The sequence below is a fragment of the Octopus bimaculoides genome, chromosome 20, assembly GCF_046866305.1.
Source record: "Octopus bimaculoides isolate indiv1 chromosome 20, ASM4686630v1, whole genome shotgun sequence".
NCBI classification, from domain to species: domain Eukaryota; kingdom Metazoa; phylum Mollusca; class Cephalopoda; order Octopoda; family Octopodidae; genus Octopus; species Octopus bimaculoides.
Window position 1 is genome coordinate 7,001,468 of NC_142947.1, and position 17,956 is coordinate 7,019,423.

At 37.3% G+C, this 17,956-nt stretch overlaps 2 protein-coding genes across 5 annotated transcripts in view; one reads left to right on the plus strand and one right to left on the minus strand.

Annotated features, from left to right (window-relative positions):
* The window catches only part of LOC106869214 (trypsin), a 19,602-nt gene extending 11,096 nt beyond the window's left edge, over positions 1-8,506 (plus strand). For both annotated transcript variants that reach the window (XM_014914861.3, XM_052975087.2), the window contains exons 3-8: positions 1,256-1,475; positions 1,865-1,922; positions 3,682-3,799; positions 5,966-6,124; positions 6,653-6,789; positions 8,160-8,506. In XM_014914861.3, the coding sequence (XP_014770347.1) occupies positions 1,256-1,475; positions 1,865-1,922; positions 3,682-3,799; positions 5,966-6,124; positions 6,653-6,789; positions 8,160-8,324 (857 nt within the window). In that variant the 3' untranslated portion in view covers positions 8,325-8,506. The remainder of the gene's footprint in view (positions 1-1,255; positions 1,476-1,864; positions 1,923-3,681; positions 3,800-5,965; positions 6,125-6,652; positions 6,790-8,159) is intronic.
* The window catches only part of LOC106869190 (hydroxyproline dehydrogenase), a 37,968-nt gene continuing 27,951 nt past the window's right edge, over positions 7,940-17,956 (minus strand). The window contains exons 1-10 of one of the 3 annotated variants that reach the window (XM_052975057.2): positions 17,620-17,840; positions 14,308-14,588; positions 13,276-13,466; positions 13,024-13,153; positions 12,443-12,529; positions 12,178-12,255; positions 11,073-11,219; positions 10,578-10,855; positions 9,621-9,709; positions 7,940-9,358 (exon numbers count right to left, since the gene is read on the minus strand). In XM_052975057.2, coding sequence (XP_052831017.1) covers positions 9,186-9,358; positions 9,621-9,709; positions 10,578-10,855; positions 11,073-11,219; positions 12,178-12,255; positions 12,443-12,529; positions 13,024-13,153; positions 13,276-13,466; positions 14,308-14,588; positions 17,620-17,656 — 1,491 coding nt within the window. In that variant the 5' untranslated portion in view covers positions 17,657-17,840 and the 3' untranslated portion in view covers positions 7,940-9,185. Of the gene's footprint in view, positions 9,359-9,620; positions 9,710-10,577; positions 10,856-11,072; positions 11,220-12,177; positions 12,256-12,442; positions 12,530-13,023; positions 13,154-13,275; positions 13,467-14,307; positions 14,589-16,980; positions 17,134-17,619; positions 17,841-17,956 lie in introns of those variants that run through there. The other 2 variants (XM_014914821.3, XM_089337927.1) reach the window with 2 other exon arrangements.

The window sequence follows — 17,956 nt, forward strand, 5'->3', positions numbered from 1 at the left end:
GTATGTATATCATTATTTTCCATATTGATATGAATTGGAGGATTCAACAGGACTCAGCCAGTCAGCAGATGTCATCTTGCTCTAATGTCTCACTATTGGCATGGTTTCTACACCTAATGCCAACCATTTTAGAAATTATACTGGTTCCTTTTTCTTACTTTGTAACTTGTAAGACTAAAGAGCTCCCATGGCAGAGAGAATTATGGAAAGGGAAGTAATGCTAGGTGAGATAACGAAGTTAAAATATGATAGGAGTGCCATGAGCTTGGTAGATTTTGGAATGTAAGACCTGTATAGAGTTACCTTCTCTTAGATAAGCAGCTAAAGAGCTGAAGGGTTCCACTTGCCCCAGATCTGTTAGGCTGTCTGTGAGAGACTTTCTTCAGGAGGGAATTCCATGATATGCTAATTAACCTATATCTAGGACTCTGATAGGTACTACAACTCTGGCTCAGAGTAGATCTGAGAGCAATAATGGTTAAGAGGTGGTTCAACTCTCCTCAAAAGCCTGGAACTCCCAAACAAGGGCTTCATTACTGGATGCAGTTTAATGTCATACCTATATATCACTATTTTAACATATTTATTTACTGTAATAAGGCAGTGAACTGGCAGAATCCAGAGAAAATGCTTTGCAGCATTTCTTCTGGCTTTCTGTTGAGTCCAAATGCCGCTGGGGTCGACTTTGCTTTCCATCCTTTTGGGGTCTATAAAATAAGTACCAGTTAAACAGTGGGGTAAATATAATTCTCTTCCACCCTCTCCTGAACTTTCTGGGCTACTGCCAAAATTTGAAATCATAATATCTATTCTTGTATTCTTTGTTTTACTTGTTTCCATCATTTGACTGTGGCCATGAAAGAGTCCTAGTCAAACGAATTGGCTGTGGCCAGTCAAAGAGTCCTAGTCAAACAAATCGACCCCAAGAGTTATTTCTTAAGCCTAGTACTTATTCTATCAGTCTCTTTTGCTGAACCACTATGTTAACACACCAATGGCAGATGTCAAGTGGTGATAGGAGACAAACACAGACACAAACATACACACACAACAGGCTTCTTTCAGTTTCTGTCTACCAAATCCATTTACAAAGCTTTGGTCAGCCTCAGGCTACAGCAGAAGACACCTGCCTAAGGTGCCATGCCATGGGACTGAACCCAGAATTATGAGGTTGAGAAGCAAGCTTCCTACGACACAGTTGTGCCTGTGCCGATATTTATTATAATTTATTAAATACTTGTTTTCTTTCTTCCAGGGCCCAATGTGACAGAGAATCAGTACCCAATGTCGATGGCATTAATTGGGGGCCATACCTACGCAGAAGGCATGAGACCATGGCTGGTTTCTTTACAATCCAAAACAGAGATTAAAAAACTTTTGGGAATATTCTCCGTCTACCGAACTTATTGGTGTGGCGGTTCTTTAATTAATGACCAGTGGGTCTTGTCTGCTGCTCATTGCTTCTTTGGAGAGAAGTAAGTGTTTGATTTTTCTTTGAATTGACATTATTTTAGAAATATGGATATGGATGTTGGGGACGTGGGCCAAGGATGTTGTTGTTGTTGTTGTTTTCCAGTAGATCTTGTTCTTGTTTTTGTTGTCCTTACGGCTTTTGTTGATGTTGTTGTTGTTGGTGGTGGTGTTAATACTGCTACAACCACTGTTGCTGTTCTTGTTGTTGTTGCCATACCAATGGTGTCATTCGTTATAAGTGTGTGTTCTGGTTCCACAAAACATAACATTTACTATTTTCCCCCTGGTTACTCTAAGAGGCTGGCAAACTCTTTTGTTTATGAAATTCTTTGACAAACGTTAACCATGCCATATTCTTCAGTGCAACTCTCTTTACTTTCTCTGTTTCTAGTTCGGCACCAATTTCCGTGGGAAGTTGGACGGCAAGAATGGCATCAACCCACTTGAAAGTAAGTCGAAAACTGTAATCCAAGGATCAGTTACTGCCTTTTGACTAAAGTACACACACACAGAGTCATATAATTACATACATACATACACACACATACATACATATATACATACATGCATACATACATATATGTGTTTGTGTATGTATATATATATATATATATATATATATACATATATATACACACACACACACACACACACCACACACACACACACACAAACACACACACAAACACACAAACACACACACAAACACACAAACACACACAAACACACACACACACATATATAGACACAATTACATACACACATACATATATGTACACACATACTCATGCATGCATACACATGCACACATGTAAACATGTGTAAACGTAAACACAAACACATACACATATTCACATCAAAATATATACAGACATACAAAGCATATATAAATACACCATTACACACACATATACATATACATACATAAACACACTCACACTCACACACAACACACACTTACACACATGCATGCCTATATGTACGCGCACACACACACACACACACACACACACACACACACACAAGCACACATGCACACACATGCATGCATGTACAACACACATGCACACACACACATACACCGACCCCGATGTAAACTATGTCAGATGTAAACACTAAAAACTTGTTTTGAATTCCCCGTTGCACTCTGAGATCCTCTCTCAACTTTAGAACATCAGGTTTCTCCTTTACAAATATTTGTTTTCATAACACAAAACAAACAAAGAGAAGAAATGGCTTCTCTAACCCTCCCCGCCACCTGCACAAAATTCTAACCCCGTCCCCATTGGAATAGACTTAATGTTGAAACTAAACTACGTCTCTTTAAACCTAATGTCCCCTACCTGCACCCCACAACCACTACCATCACCCCCCAACCCTACCTCTTCCTTTTGGGTATGGGTGGGGTAGTACCCGGGGTACAGACTGATAAAGGAGGACAAAATACAAAATACATTAAGTGTGTTTTCATGTTGAGTTCTGTAGCTCCCCCCTCTCACACCACTTCTATCTGTCTAGGGAGGGATTTACAACTCAGCACTGCAACCAAGCTGACGCAAAAAAAAAAATCAGTTTAATTGGTCTCAGTATATCACTGGTATTCTAATTGGCACTAATATATTACTGGTATTTTGCTTTGTGGACCCTGGAGAGATGAAAGGCAAATTCAATCTCAACAGAATTTGAACATGGAATTTGAAGATATACAACTGTATGTCACTACATTACCTGACATACAATCACAGTTGCTTCCCAACCATATGGTTCAGGGTTCAGACCCACTGCATGGCATCTTGGGCGAGTGTCTTCTACTATAACCTTGGGCTGACCAAAGCCTTGTGAGTGGATTTGGTAGACGGAAACTGAAAGAAGCCCATCATATGTGTACATATATATATATATATATATATATATATATATATATATATATATATATATATATGTATGTATGTATCTATGTATATATGTATGTATATACTTGTGTGTGTGTGTGTCTGTGTTTGTCCCCCCCCTCCCCACCATCACTTGACAAATTAGCGGTTTAGCAAAAGAGACTGATAGAATAAGTACTAGGCTTACAAAGAATAAGTTCTGAGTTCTATTTGTTCAACTAAAGGCAGTGCTCCAGCATGGCTGTAGGCAAATGACTGAAACAAGTAAGAAAACTGTTATGAGCTGAAATCTCACAATGTTTTTTTCCATTTCCAGCCAAGCCTAAAGGAGAGATTTATGAATATTGTTGGTAAAATATTCCGCAAGATGAAATGGCGCCAATGGAATGTCAAAGTTGCCAAAATTATAATCCATCCTAACTTTCAGATTAATGGTAAGTCTAGATTTTGTGATTCCTGATATTTTAATAATAATGGGGATTGTTGCATTCACCAACTCTATTGCTGCTGCTGTTTTTGTTGTAATCATCATTATTATTATTAAGGTGTTGAGCTGGCAAAGTCGTTAGCATGCTGGGCGAAATGCATAGCGGTATTTTGTCTGTTGCTACATTCTGTGTTCAAGTTCCGTCTAGGTTGACTTTGCCTTTCATCCTTTTGGGGGATCAATAAATAAAGTACAATTGAAACACTGGAGTCGTTGTAATCAACAAGTCCCCTCCCCCAAAATTTCTGGCCTTGTGCTTATATTAGAAAGGATTATTATTGTAACTATTCTTGATTCTTCTTCTTCTTCTTCTTCTTCTTCTTCTTCTGTACCACCATCACCTCTCCCTGCTCCGTTTTCTTCTTCTTCATCTCCTTTCATCTACTTTTCTTCTTGTTTACACACACACGCACACACACACGCACACACACACACACGCACACACACACACACGCACACACACACACACGCACACACACACACACGCACACACACACACACGCACACACACACACACGCACACACACACACACGCACACACACACACACGCACACACACACACACAGATTTACAAATCTCTGTAAATATCTTTACTAGAAAACCTTGTCACTGACTTGCATTCTGCAAATCTCAGAGAAAATCACAGACAGACAGAGAGGCAGACTGACAGATAGATAAAAAAGACGTCAACAAAGTTATCGGGTGGTCTATGGCGTGCGTAAAGCGGAATTCCATCCTACAAAGGTACATAACTCATTAGTTCGCTACCTATCGCAGTTGTTTCCCCTCCACTTCTAACGGATTCATTTACCTCCTATCCCCGCATCTTCACTCACGAAAGAATTTTTTAAAACTATGCCTGTAATTCTAAAATATTTGATAATTAACAGATATTTATTGTAATGATAAATACTAATGATTAAAGAACGAATTAACTTAATGAATTATTAGTATTACTATTATTATTGTTCAGTAGTTTTATTTTTATAACGTGCTTTCACTTCACTACCGAGCGCAGCTCTGTGCGCCTTGGGTATGTGCTGTGGTTTGCTGTGGTTTGCTGTGGTGCTTTTATGTTTACTGTATTGAAAGTGTTTTGCGTAGAATGTGTGCAGTACCCAGTAGTGCAATTTTCTGTATGTTACATATATTTGTAAGTCCTGGTATTTTTGTTATGTATTTGTCTGAGTATTTTTTAATTATACCTAAGGCACCTACTATGATAGGAATTGTTTCTGTTTTTAGACTCCACATTCGAGTTATCTCTATTTCCAGGTCTTTGTATTTTGAAAGTTTTTCCATTTCTTTTCGAGAAACGTTGTCATCTGCTGGTATTGATACATCAATTAGAAAGCATTTTTTTCCTTCATGATCTTTGACAACTATATCTGGTCTATTTGCCTTAATTTCTCTATCTGTGTGTATTGGCATATCCCAGAGTATGGTTGCTTTCTCGTTTTCTGTGACCTTTTCTGGCGTGTGTTTATACCATCTTTTTTCTGTTGTTATTCCATAGTGTTGGCATAGCTTCCAGTGTATATAGGTCCCAGCTCTGTCGTGTCTGTGAATATATTATTATTATTATTATTATTATTATTATTATTATTATTATTATCATTATTATTATTATCACTATCGCTTGACAACAGATGTTGGTGTGTTTATGTCCCCATAATGTAGCGGTTTGACAAAAGGTAACCGATAGAATAAGTAATAGGCTTATAAAGAATAAGTCCTGAGGGTCGATTTGTTCAACTAAAAGGTGGTGCTCCAGCATGGCTGCAATCAAAATGACTGAAACAAGTAAAAAAACAAAAGAATAAAAGAATAAGAGAATAAAAGAATAAAAGAATAAGTAAGTTAAAGACATTTTGATGATATTCTGTAGACCACAGTACATTTCGAGAGAACACGTTCAGTTTGTTGTAGCAATGTGTGAGATATCAGTTCTAAATAATTGAGAGACATATGCATGCCTGTACAATTGTAACTTATATAAATATATATATATATATGTATATAGAGGGAGAGAGAGAGAGAGAGAGGGAGAGAGAAAGAGAGAGGGAGAGAAAGGAAGAGCCTTACTGAAGTTGTGAAACATTTCTTTTGCAGCTTTCCACGATGACATTGCACTGTTGAAACTTGCCCACCCTGTACCTACTCATATCCACCCGAAAATAAAAAGTGTCGGCCTTGCCCACCAGGGCAACAACCAGTTTCCAGAGACAGGGAAGATGTGTATAATGTCCGGATGGGGCTGTACTCAGAGTGGTGAGGACCTTTGTGTTGTTTTTGTCTTGTTTTTGCTTTAAATGTTATTCTAATATTTTCATCATCATCATCATTCTCATCATCATTGTAATCATTGTCCTCATTGTTGTTGTTGCTGATGTGCTTCTCATTGTCATTGTGGCTGTCATCATCTTTCATGGACCCCTAAGGGTCTTATAAACCTCAGTTGAGAACTACTGCTATACAACAACATTATTGGGTCATCCCATAAATAATGTTTTTTTCAGTTGCATGAAAATCCAGAAGGGGATGGGATAAACTACCTGCATCAACTTGCTATAAAAGCAGGTAGTAATTTTACCTTGTCCTTATTCTTAGTGCAAGTTTTGAAGAAAGTGCCATGCAGTGAGACTGAACCTGGAGCCATGTGCTTAGTAAGCAAGCTACTTACCACACAGCCACTCCTGTTGATAAACATTATATTTATATGCTGTTGACTGAACAAATTCATTAAATATTTAATGATAACACTAGTTATTTTAATTGTGCGTCTCGTCACCATTTCAGGCGGAACCGTTACCAAGCATGCCCAGGAATTAAAGATGCCGATTATGAGCAATATTGAATGTTCTAAGTATTTTGGATTGGTGTCAACAGACAAGATCTGTGCAGGTTTCAATAACAAAGCAAAGGGCATTTGTAGGGTAAGTGAAAATATACAGTTGATATGTCATCCTTGTTGTCATCATTATCATCATCATCATCATCATCATCTTCACCGCCATCATTATCATCATCATCGTTGTCATCCTTATCAATGACATCATCGTCATCATTCTTGCCATTGTCGTTGTCATCATCATCATCATCATCGTCATCACCATCATTGTTGCTATCATTATTACCTGCACACCTTTTTTCTTATCATCTTAAAAGGTTTCCACCTGTAACCTATTCGTTGACATACCAGACTGTGTCTTATCAACTCCATGGACTTCCTGTCAGCCTCATCCTACAGCCAAACCTGTTTACATCACAACTATCAACATCTCTCCACAGCTGACACTTGTCTTCACATCCCACCATTTAAACTCCTTTATGCATTTATTTTCTTTAGATGTTGTATCTGTTGTATCTGATTTCATACCTGTTGTCTTCCTGTTTGTGCTGAGGTTCTGTCATACATATATACATACATATGTAATGTATATGTATGTGTGTCTGTATAATATATATATATGTGTGTGTGTGTGTGTGTGTGTGTGTGTGTGTGTGTGTATGTGTGTATCATCATCATTATCATCATCGTTTAACGTCCGTTTTCCATGCTGGGGTCTGGGTAGCCAGGCAGATGCACCAGGCTCCAATCTGATCTGGCAGTGTTTCTACAGCGGGATGCCCTTCCAAACGCCAACCACTCTGAGAGTGTAGTGGGTGCTTTTTTATGTGCCGCCAGCACAGGGTCCAGAGGAGGCTGGCATCGACCATGATCGGATGGTGCTTTTTACATGCTACCGTCACAGGAGCCTGTCCTGCCCTAACTCTTCGAAATGCTTAGTTTAGAATGGTGGCAGCTGATGAAGGAAATGTTCCCTATGTGGCCTGTGTGTTTTCTGTGCTCTGTTTATGTTCTGTTTTTCGTTTTGTCCACGTTTTTTTGTGATGTCCTGTACCCAGATATACATTTATATACACAGGTAGATGTAGGTATGTACATACATGTACGTATATATGCATATACTCACATTTTATTTGTATTATTATATGATCGAACGCACGCGTCCTTTTTGCAAGTATGTATGTATATATGTAAATATAGAAATCCAAAACAATTACAAAGAATATGGAGACTGGTACATTTTCAAAGTTTTCTTTTAATTTTAACAGTTAATTATACAACAGAATTGGTTACAATGACTAACATATGTTTCTGCTGCACTTGGAATGTGCAACCAGCAACATTCTGCTATGTACTTTCATTCAGGGTTTTTCTACAAGCAAACTGAATCTATCTATGCATGGTTAACTTGTGTGCATGTATGCATTTATATTTATGCTTTTCTGTATTTGACAGGGTGACAGTGGAGGTCCACTGGTTTGTCCGAGCCCCTATGGCTGGATGCAGGTTGGTGTTGCGTCATTTACCAGTAAAGATCACCCAGAAAATTCCCCAGGTGTATTTACCCGTGTGTCTCAATATCGAAGCTGGATTGATCGAGTTATGAGGTTAAATAGTTGATAACCTGAAGGTTATAACTAAATTTCCAATAAAGTTTACTTTTCTGTTGGTCTATTATTTTCATCCTTTATATTTTCGTTGTCAATAAATTCACAAAATATACAAAGTAAAAAATTTTTGTAAAAAAGAATTCAGTTGAAAATTTAATGCCATTAAACTTTTGGATTTAGAATCTCAGATTATTTTGGCTTGTGTTTTTGATTTGTAATGATGGTTTCTTCAAATTCTTCAAATACATTTTATTTTTTTACTAGTTTCAAGCATTGGAGTGTGGCCATGCTGGGGCACTGTGTCAAGAGTTTTAGTTGAATGAATCAATCCCATGGTTCTGGGTTCAGTCCCACTGTGTGGCAACTTGGGCAAGTGCTTTCTACTATATCTCCAGGCTCACCAAAGCCTTCTGAGGGGATTTGGTAGACAGAAACTAAAAGAAACTTTTTTATGTGTGTGTGTATATATATATATATATATATATATATATATATATATATATATATATATATATATATATATATATATATATATATATATATATATATACATACATACATATACATACATGTATCTATGTGTTTCTGTGTTTCTCCCCCACAACTGCTTGAAAACCGGTGTTGGTGTGTTTATATCCCCTTAGCTTAGTGGTTTGGCAAAAGTGACCAATAGAATAAATACCAGGCTTAAAATAAGTTCTAGGTTCAATTAAGTCAACTAAAATTCCTCGGGAGCAGTGCCCAAGCATGGCCACAGTCAAATAACTGAAACAAGTAAAAGATAAAAGATAAAAAAATATATTTGCATGTGTGTGTGTGTGTGTGTGTGTGTGTGTGTGTGTGTGTGTGTGTGTACTTTATAAATGCATGATTAGTTTTTCCAGAAGGTAAGTCGACTCTTTAAAGACTGCTCAACCAGTTTCTTTTCCCGCCTGGCTCCTTTCAAAATGGCTTTGTTCTCCTGCAGCCGACGTACCAAGTATGCTAATGTTTCATTAACAGGACCATACGGTAGCGCTTTGTAGATAAGGACATCACTGTTTCCTGAAAGTGGAACAACAACACTGTCAGTAACAACACATCCATAGTATTCAAATACAAGGGGCATTTTTCTTGTTTCTGCCTGTCTCTGTCTCTCTTTTTTTTTACTCTTGTGGGTTCATACATACATACATACATACATTACATACATATATGCATACATTACATACATATATGCATACATTACATACATATATGCATACACACATGCACATGCAATATTAGCTACAATACCTTTATTTTAAGACCTTACGTGGAATCTTACCTAAAGTAAATGATATATGGTCACCCATTCCAAAGATTTGGGCAAAAAATACAGTTCCATTCCGTCTATCAACACCATGTTCGTCTACTCTGGAACAAGAGGAAAATATCAATGGAAATAAGAAATACATGTGAAGGAATCTATATACACTGGGTCAATGTAATCAAAAAGCCCCCACTGCCTAATTTTAAAATAATAGGAAGGGTATTAAACTAGGCAATGAATCAAGTCTATTAGTCATGTGGTTGTTTAACCTAATTAAAATAACCTAAATACTTTAACCGAATTAGATTATAATTAATTTATATACTAAATTATAATCCTCATGTGCAGCTGCCAACTCTTGGAGCGTGGGTAACATAAATATGACTTTGGTTGAAAATGTGACATTGGTATGGATTTTTGGAAATGGTGAATTTACAAGATTTTTTAAAATAGTAAATGGAAGAAAAACAGTGCTTATAACTCCTTTCTGAGATTCCAAGACTGATGGGAAATGGAGAGGGGAAAAATATGGAGCACTGTCTTCTGACTCAAGCCACAACCTATGATTTTAAGTGATGAAGAACATGTTAGAGAGTGAAGTCTTTGAGATAGGAAACGATGGAATGGTCAGTGTCCCAGATGTGGGAACTGTAGAAAGCAGCAACAGCAGCAGCAGCAGCAAAAGCAACAGCTACCAACCCCACCACTGCCACCACTTTCACCACCACAACACAGCAGCAACAAAGACAACACAAACAACAACAGTAACATTAAGAACAAAAGCTTGCAAGAACAACAAATCAAACAACAAAATCAACAGTTACAACACCTCCACCACCACCACCACCAACAACAACAATAACAACAATAACACCAACATCAGCAACAACAACAGCAATAGCAACAACAACAGCGGCAGCAGCAACAACAGCAGCTCTATTCACAACAATTATTTATTAAAAAAAACCCTACTTTTTATATAATTTCTTGATACTTTCCTCGTTATGTGTTGCAATCATCATTCGATAATGTTGGGGATATTTCGCTATCTTTTTCAACACATTCTCCACATTAGTTTCATATCTCCAGCATGTTTCCTTATATGTGTCATTGACCGGGTCGACATAGCCCTGTTTTAGGGCTCGAGCCCTTTCAAGGTCCATATATGCCCCTCTCACAACCTTGGCTCCTAATTTCACTCCATGTTTCAGAACAAAATTTAAATCTTGTTCCAAGTTGTCAGTTGATCCCTAAAAATTGAGAAATATTTAAAATAATTCTGGCTTTGAATCATTTAGAGGGTAGGGGCAGAGCCAAGAAATTAGGGCACAAGTGTTATTTATCAAAACTTCCAATTGTAAAACAAATGCTTTGATGACAAAGTCATTTGATCCACGCTTATTCGGAAAAACAGATAAAATGAATGAATGGAGGAAGGAATAACTGAATGAACGAAGGAATCCATACCTTGAGATAGCTTTGGTAGGTGAAGAATATCAATGGTTTGGAATGATTATAATTGAGCATCATGGCAAGAGTGAGAATATTAAGACCAGGATTGACATAGGTGTGTTCAGCATCAAACATAAAGATCACATCTTTCTCAACAGCATACTGTGAAGAAAAGAAAAAACAGAGAAACAAACAAATCTACATTTGACTATCTATTATCTTTTATCTTTTAATTATTTCAGTTACTGGACTGTGGACATGCTGGAGCACTGCTTTGAAAGGTTTAGTCAAACAAATCAACCAAGGACCTATTTTTTTAAGCCTCATATTTGTTCTATTGGTATCTTTCTGCCAAATTGCTAAGTTACAGGAATGTAAACAAACCGCCACCAGTTGTCAAGAGGTGGTGGGGGACAAACACAGACAGACACACACACACACACACACACCTTTAATCCTTAATATGTTCCACCCAAAAGGCTATGGCCATGCTGGAGAACTACCACTTCCATCAGCTTTACAATGGCCATTCTTACGTGGTTGGCTTTTTGGTGAATGAAGGAATTTGACATGCTGCCTTCATTTGAGTTTCTTGTTGTGATAGAGACTCATCTGGGATCTTGGACGGTAGAAAGTCAATGTTCTTTTTGAAAATGTCAACTCCCTTTTCCATATAGATCCCCCAGGTTTTTTGACAAGATATTAAACAGCTGTGGGCCCTTGGAATCTGAGATATTGCAGTACCTGATCCTTACTGTAGACAGAGTGGTTGGGACTTTTAACACTAGGCAGTGTCTAGTGGGTTGGCATATCGCTTGATGCAAAAGTTTGGTACCAGGATCTTTCATATATATATATGTATATGTATTATATATTCAGACCACTCTGTCAGGTGGTTGGTGTTAGAAAGGTCATCCAGTCATAAAAACCCTGCCAAAACAGACAGTGAAGCCTTGCAGTCTTCTACCTAGCCAGCTCCTGTTAAATTGTCCAACCCATGCCAGCATGGAAACCAGACATTGAATGATGATGATGGTGTCAGTTTTATCAGTCCAAGGGTTAAACAGCAACAAAATAATAGATAATAAATATATAAATATGTGAAAAAAACAGAGTTTACCTCTCCAATTCTCCGTAATTTGTACAAAGTTTCCTGCAATTCTTCAAGTTGTGCAGTGCTGAGTCCATCTATTTTCAACTAAATCAATAAAAACAGTAAAAAGAAAATCGATTTTTAACCCAAGAAGACAGGAAATTGTGTTGAAAAATAACATTACATTGCAATGCCTGCCCTGTGTTACTGGTTATCACTTAGCAGGTTTTCGTTATCTAGCCAATATCAAATGAATAATGATAATAATAATAATAGTTGATGGTGAACTTACTTTTTGCCCAGTTTTCATACATTCGGCTATATGCATCAGAACTTCTGGATGTTCTGTTGGTTTAGGAAATAGATTGGATATGGTCACCTAGGAAGAAGTGTGAAAAAGTGTTAGTGCCAGAAAAGATAAAAGATAAAATATGTGAGGAAGAGAAGGAAGATGACCATGAATGGAAAAACCTGGAGTTAAATGACAACAACTATAGGAAGGACAGTCACATTGGATATAGTAGTCTGTGATACACTGTGACAAAATAAAATATAAGTCAGGCACAAGTGGAGTGACTTTAATTATAAAAGTCTGCTTGATTAGGGCAGACCTGTGGCTAAATAGTTATGTCCAATTGTTTAAGAGATCCTCAATGCAGTCATAGTAACCAAAGAGTCTGCAAATCTAAGACACATTAAATAATATAGTCCTAGATACATAATGTGTGTGCATGTGAAGTGAGGAGACTGGGTAACCACAACTGGAATGCTTCGTACCTGAAGTCTATCTCCTCTATCAGGACCAACCTAGGGTTAAATAACACCAACAACAACAACAGTAACATACATCAGTGATGTTAGTTGTGTACTTACCAATATGTCTGTTGGCATTAAAGCTGTCACTTTGGCATGGGTCATAGGAAATTCTTTGTCCAATTCATAGACAAGGTCGATGGCATCCATCATTATTTTAAAGTTCTTCTCATACCAGTTATGTCTCTCCCTAATTGGAATCAATATTGGTAAAGTTACAGTCAAATATACAAAATAGGAGAAGGAAGAGAAAGAACAAAATGGAAGAAGGAGGAAGAGAAGGAGATAGAAGAAATCAATTTATTAGCAAACCCAGCATTATCATCAGCATCTTGTTCCATTGGCATTCCAAGTAAAGAACCAATTCCTGCAGCTTTCAGAGATGTTGTGGTTTTCTCAATCTCAGGTCTAGTTTCTCCGGCCACAAACTGACCATATAAAGTTGGTTTTAGAATTACACTCATTAATCTTTCTCCCAACATTCTTTCTCCCATACGAAGAAGCTGAAAATAGAATTGATATGTTTTCCCATTAATTCTTTATCAGTTACCATCTTCTTATCAGTTACCGTATTCTTTATAAGTTACCATTGGTTAAACTTTACTGCTAAACATCCATCTTCAACAGATTCAATTACAAGGGTTTGTCATCCATCAGGGGTCAGTCAGTTAAAACACACCACACCAAAGGAAATTCTGCAGAATCTCCAAAACAAAGAAGAACCTAGAATTACTTGAATTCATTTATTATATTTTGCAATCAGGAGAATTTAATGTCATTTGTTCTATATTAGAAAGAGCTTTGCTGTGAAGAGCAACAGTTTTCCAATTCTCATTGATGCTTAGAATCTTTGGCAAAATATATCAGCAAAGAATATAGTCATACATACATACATGCATACATACATACATACATACATATATACACACACACGTATATACATACATATGTATGTACTCTTTTGCTCTTTTGCTTGTTTCAGTCATTTGACTGTGGTCATGCTGGAGCACCGCCTTTAGTCGAGCAAATCGACACAAGGACTTATTCTTTGGAAGCCTAGTATTTATTCTATTAGTCTCTTTTGCCGCACTGCTAATGTTAAGGGGGGGGGGGGACAAACACAAGCACACAAACATATACACACACATACATACATACATATATACGACGGGCTTCTTTCAGTTTCCGTCTACCAAATCCACTCACAAGGCTTTGGTCGGCCCGAGGCTATAGTAGAAAGACACTTGCCCAAGCCTTTGTTCATAAGTCTACCTGTACAAGCATTGTAGAGTTATGCAAGTGTAATAAGAATATATTATATTAATAACCAAAGGATTTACAAACCCAGCCACTCTTCCGAACCAACAAATCACTGGAGCACAAACCAAATATTAGATAGGACCTTAACAATTCACTGAAAGATTTCTTTTTGAAAATATCCACATGCTCATCAAAATTCAAATTGTCTGTCTTCACATCTTGTTCTGTGACGTTGATGACACTCTGCTGTTTACTGACGGTAGAAGTGCTCAAGTTATGGACAGAGAACCATTTATTGCTGACGATTTGACGGTTTTTGACTGGCTTTATGAAGCAGCAGTTGCATTTCATGGAATAACGGAGAACTTGAGGAAAGAAATGGAAAGAGAGGAAAAGGAGCAAAGTTAATTAAGGACATAAACAAATAATAATAATTGTTGGGTGTATAATTGTTCTATGTATAGATTGCTCGGTGTATATATTACTGGGTGTAGATATTGTTGAGTATATATATTGTTGAGTGTATATTTTATTAGGAGTATATATTGTTGGGTGTTTAAATAGGTAACAGTCAAGCACTGGGGTTGATGTCATAAACTATCCCCTCTGCCCCTAAATTTCAGGCTCTGTGCCTATAGTAGAAAGATTTATTGTTGTTGTTGTCATTGTTAAAATATGGGGGACCTTACTAAAGCCCCCAAGGACCTGGTGCTGGGGTTAAACCAGGCAATGAGCTGAGTCTACTAAACAGGAGGCAAGGGGACAATGGTCTAATCTCATAACCAGTTGACTGCACTGTATAATCTCAAAAACTGCCATAACTTCATTGGTCAAGCCCTGTAGACTACAGTGTCTATATTGGTCTTATCTCAAAGAGGGCAGTGGTGTCAGTAGTCAGAATACTGACTTATCTTTTAATTAAAATAATCATATTTCACACAAAAACAGGGCAGCCATTATTTTATCTTTGAATTTACATAATTGTATTGTAAAGTTGACCTTGGCAGAATTAGAACATAAAGACAGACAAAATACCACTAAGCATTTTGCCCAGCGTGCTAATGATTCCACCAGCTCGCCACCCATGAAGTCAATAATTAACACACTCCAGCTTTTCTCACCCACTTCTACCTTCACTACTTGTGATGTCTAAACCTCAGGCTACCTCCACTCAGGCCACCCAACCCATTTGCTTCTCCTCCCATCATTACTCATACTATATCTATCCTCCCCCTCCAGGACTTACACTGATCCCTTTCCCCCGCATCCAAACTCCCTCCCTATGATCACCAAACCTACAGACCATTCCCTCTCTATTTCCCTTGGAGGCATCAGTTTCTATTTGTTTAAGAACATCAGCTACATTCGTTTCATAGGTCTTTCAGGGCCTATAAAGATCAGGGGCCCTATTCCCTCCTTCAGATCAAACCATAAAAAATGGAAGGATTTATAAATCATTAAATACTTAGACAGAGCTACTGAAAATTTTTGATATTTAAATTTTAAAATAAAAACAACACAACATTAAAATCAAGTAAAAACAAACTCTAAAATAGATTTCTTACATTAGAAAAAAAATTACAATATGTTGGGAAGAGGAAAATGTGATTGTGTGATGTTTATGCCTCTCTCAAACCTAGACTGAGTGTCTGTAATTCAGAGAACCCAATTTTGTTACACAGAGTCTTGTTGATTCTGACAGGAAAGTATGTTAAGGGAGATGTGTCTCTGGAATACTCAGCCACTAACCTTATAATACAATCAGTAGGTAACTGAATGACTGAAATCCTCGTTTGTAGAAAACAACAACAACAAAAATCTTTGGATTGAAAGAAAATTGCAACAAATAGCAAACAAAAAATAAAAGTTAGACAACATAAAAAAATATATAGAAGAGTGACTATGAAGGAAAATTGAACTAATAGGTACAAGTGTGGATGTGTGGTTAGAAGTCTGCTTCCCAACTACATGGTTCCAGGTTCAGTCCCACTACATGGTTTGTTGGACAAGTGTCTTCTGCTATAGCCTCAGACCAACCAAAGCCTTGTGAGTGGATTTGGTAGATGGAAACTGAAAGAAGCTCATTGTATACATATATTTGTGTGTGTGTGTGTGTTTGTGTGTGTACTTCTCCACCACCACTGCTTGATAACCAGTGTTTGTATGTTTGTCCCCCATAATAAAAAAGATGGACAAAAAACTATGTACTAGGGTCAATTTGTTTGATTAAAAATTCTTCAAGGTGATGCCCCCAGCAAGGCCACAACCTAACGACTGAAACAAGTAAAAAAAAAAGTTGGGGCGGTAATTAAAAAAAGGATTTGTTAATTACAATTATAAATATTCCTGTTATTTGTTTGCTTGAGATATTTGGTACATCCCATTTGTATTATCTTCTTCATGTTCCTCATTTGAAAAAAAAAAAGAGAAATAGAATCTCTTGAATTGTCTTATGAGGTTTAACTAGAGTTAAAAGAGGCAGAAAGAAAATTATTGGGTGTTAACAGTGTTATTATCTTAAGGGATGGACAAACTAAGCAGTCTCCTAGGAGCCACACAAGTTTAGGGGCCCAGTTCTAACCTATGTGGCTTGCTGTCAATAAGTAAACAATATAAATCTAGTACATTGATTTTTTTTCAGGGTACTTTAATGTTACTAAGCAGCCCTGAGTTTTAGTACAGGGATATGACACTAAAGACCCAATTTTCAGCAATACAATAGCAGCAAATAAATATAATAAAGGATTTACTGCTTACCTCTGAAAGGGATATTTGTAAAGGCCATCTTACTTCTGGTGTTGTTTTTCAGGTAATGCAAGGTGTTAGATATCTTTAAATATATTCATAGACGTGATTAAGTCAACAACTTTGTTTATGTCTAAACTGTCACCATATGTTTTGGGACCAGTAAAATATATACACTCATCATGTGAATATATTAGAGATGGACCTAATTCGTGAAACACCTCTCTCCTAACTCTGAGAGTTTCTCCCTTTTATTCGTTTCTACTCTAGGAACAAGGCTTGAAATTTTGGGGGAGAGGCCAGTCAATTAGATTGACTCCAGTACACAAATGGTACTTGATTTATCGACCCTGAAAGGATGAAAGTCGACCTTGGTGGAATTTGAACTTAGAATGTAAAGACAGACAAAATACTGCTAAGCATTTCGCCCGGCGTGCTAACAATTCTGCCAGCCTGCCGTCTTATTTTCCTACCTTTTATTACAAATCATAATTATGGTACCTTGTAAATACATTCAGGTATGAATCTTTATCTATTTTTTACTGGTTTCAGCTGAAGGCTGTGGCCATGCTGGGGCACTGCCATTAATGTGGGCGTATTACTGCATGATGATAACTGAATGAGGAAAATGGTTTTAGTTAGCTGGTTTACCTGAGACATGAAGAAAAATCTCTTTAAATAGGAACATTGGTAAACACAACAGATTACGGGATTAACTCTTTAGCATTCAGGCCATTCTGTCAAATAAGGGGTAAAGACCCCCTTCGGTCATGAATGACCATGGGATTGCACCTAGAAAGTTCCCCTCTAAGGCACAATTCCAGGCAAGGTTGTTTATAGAAGACCAGCAGTCCCCCATGCATACCAGTCATAAATGTAATGCTTATTTATCCAGTTTTGAATTAATTAAGCATTATCTTGTGGCTTTCATATTTTGACGATGTGATTGCTTATATCTAGAACAATATTTTAGAGCAGGTGTGAGATG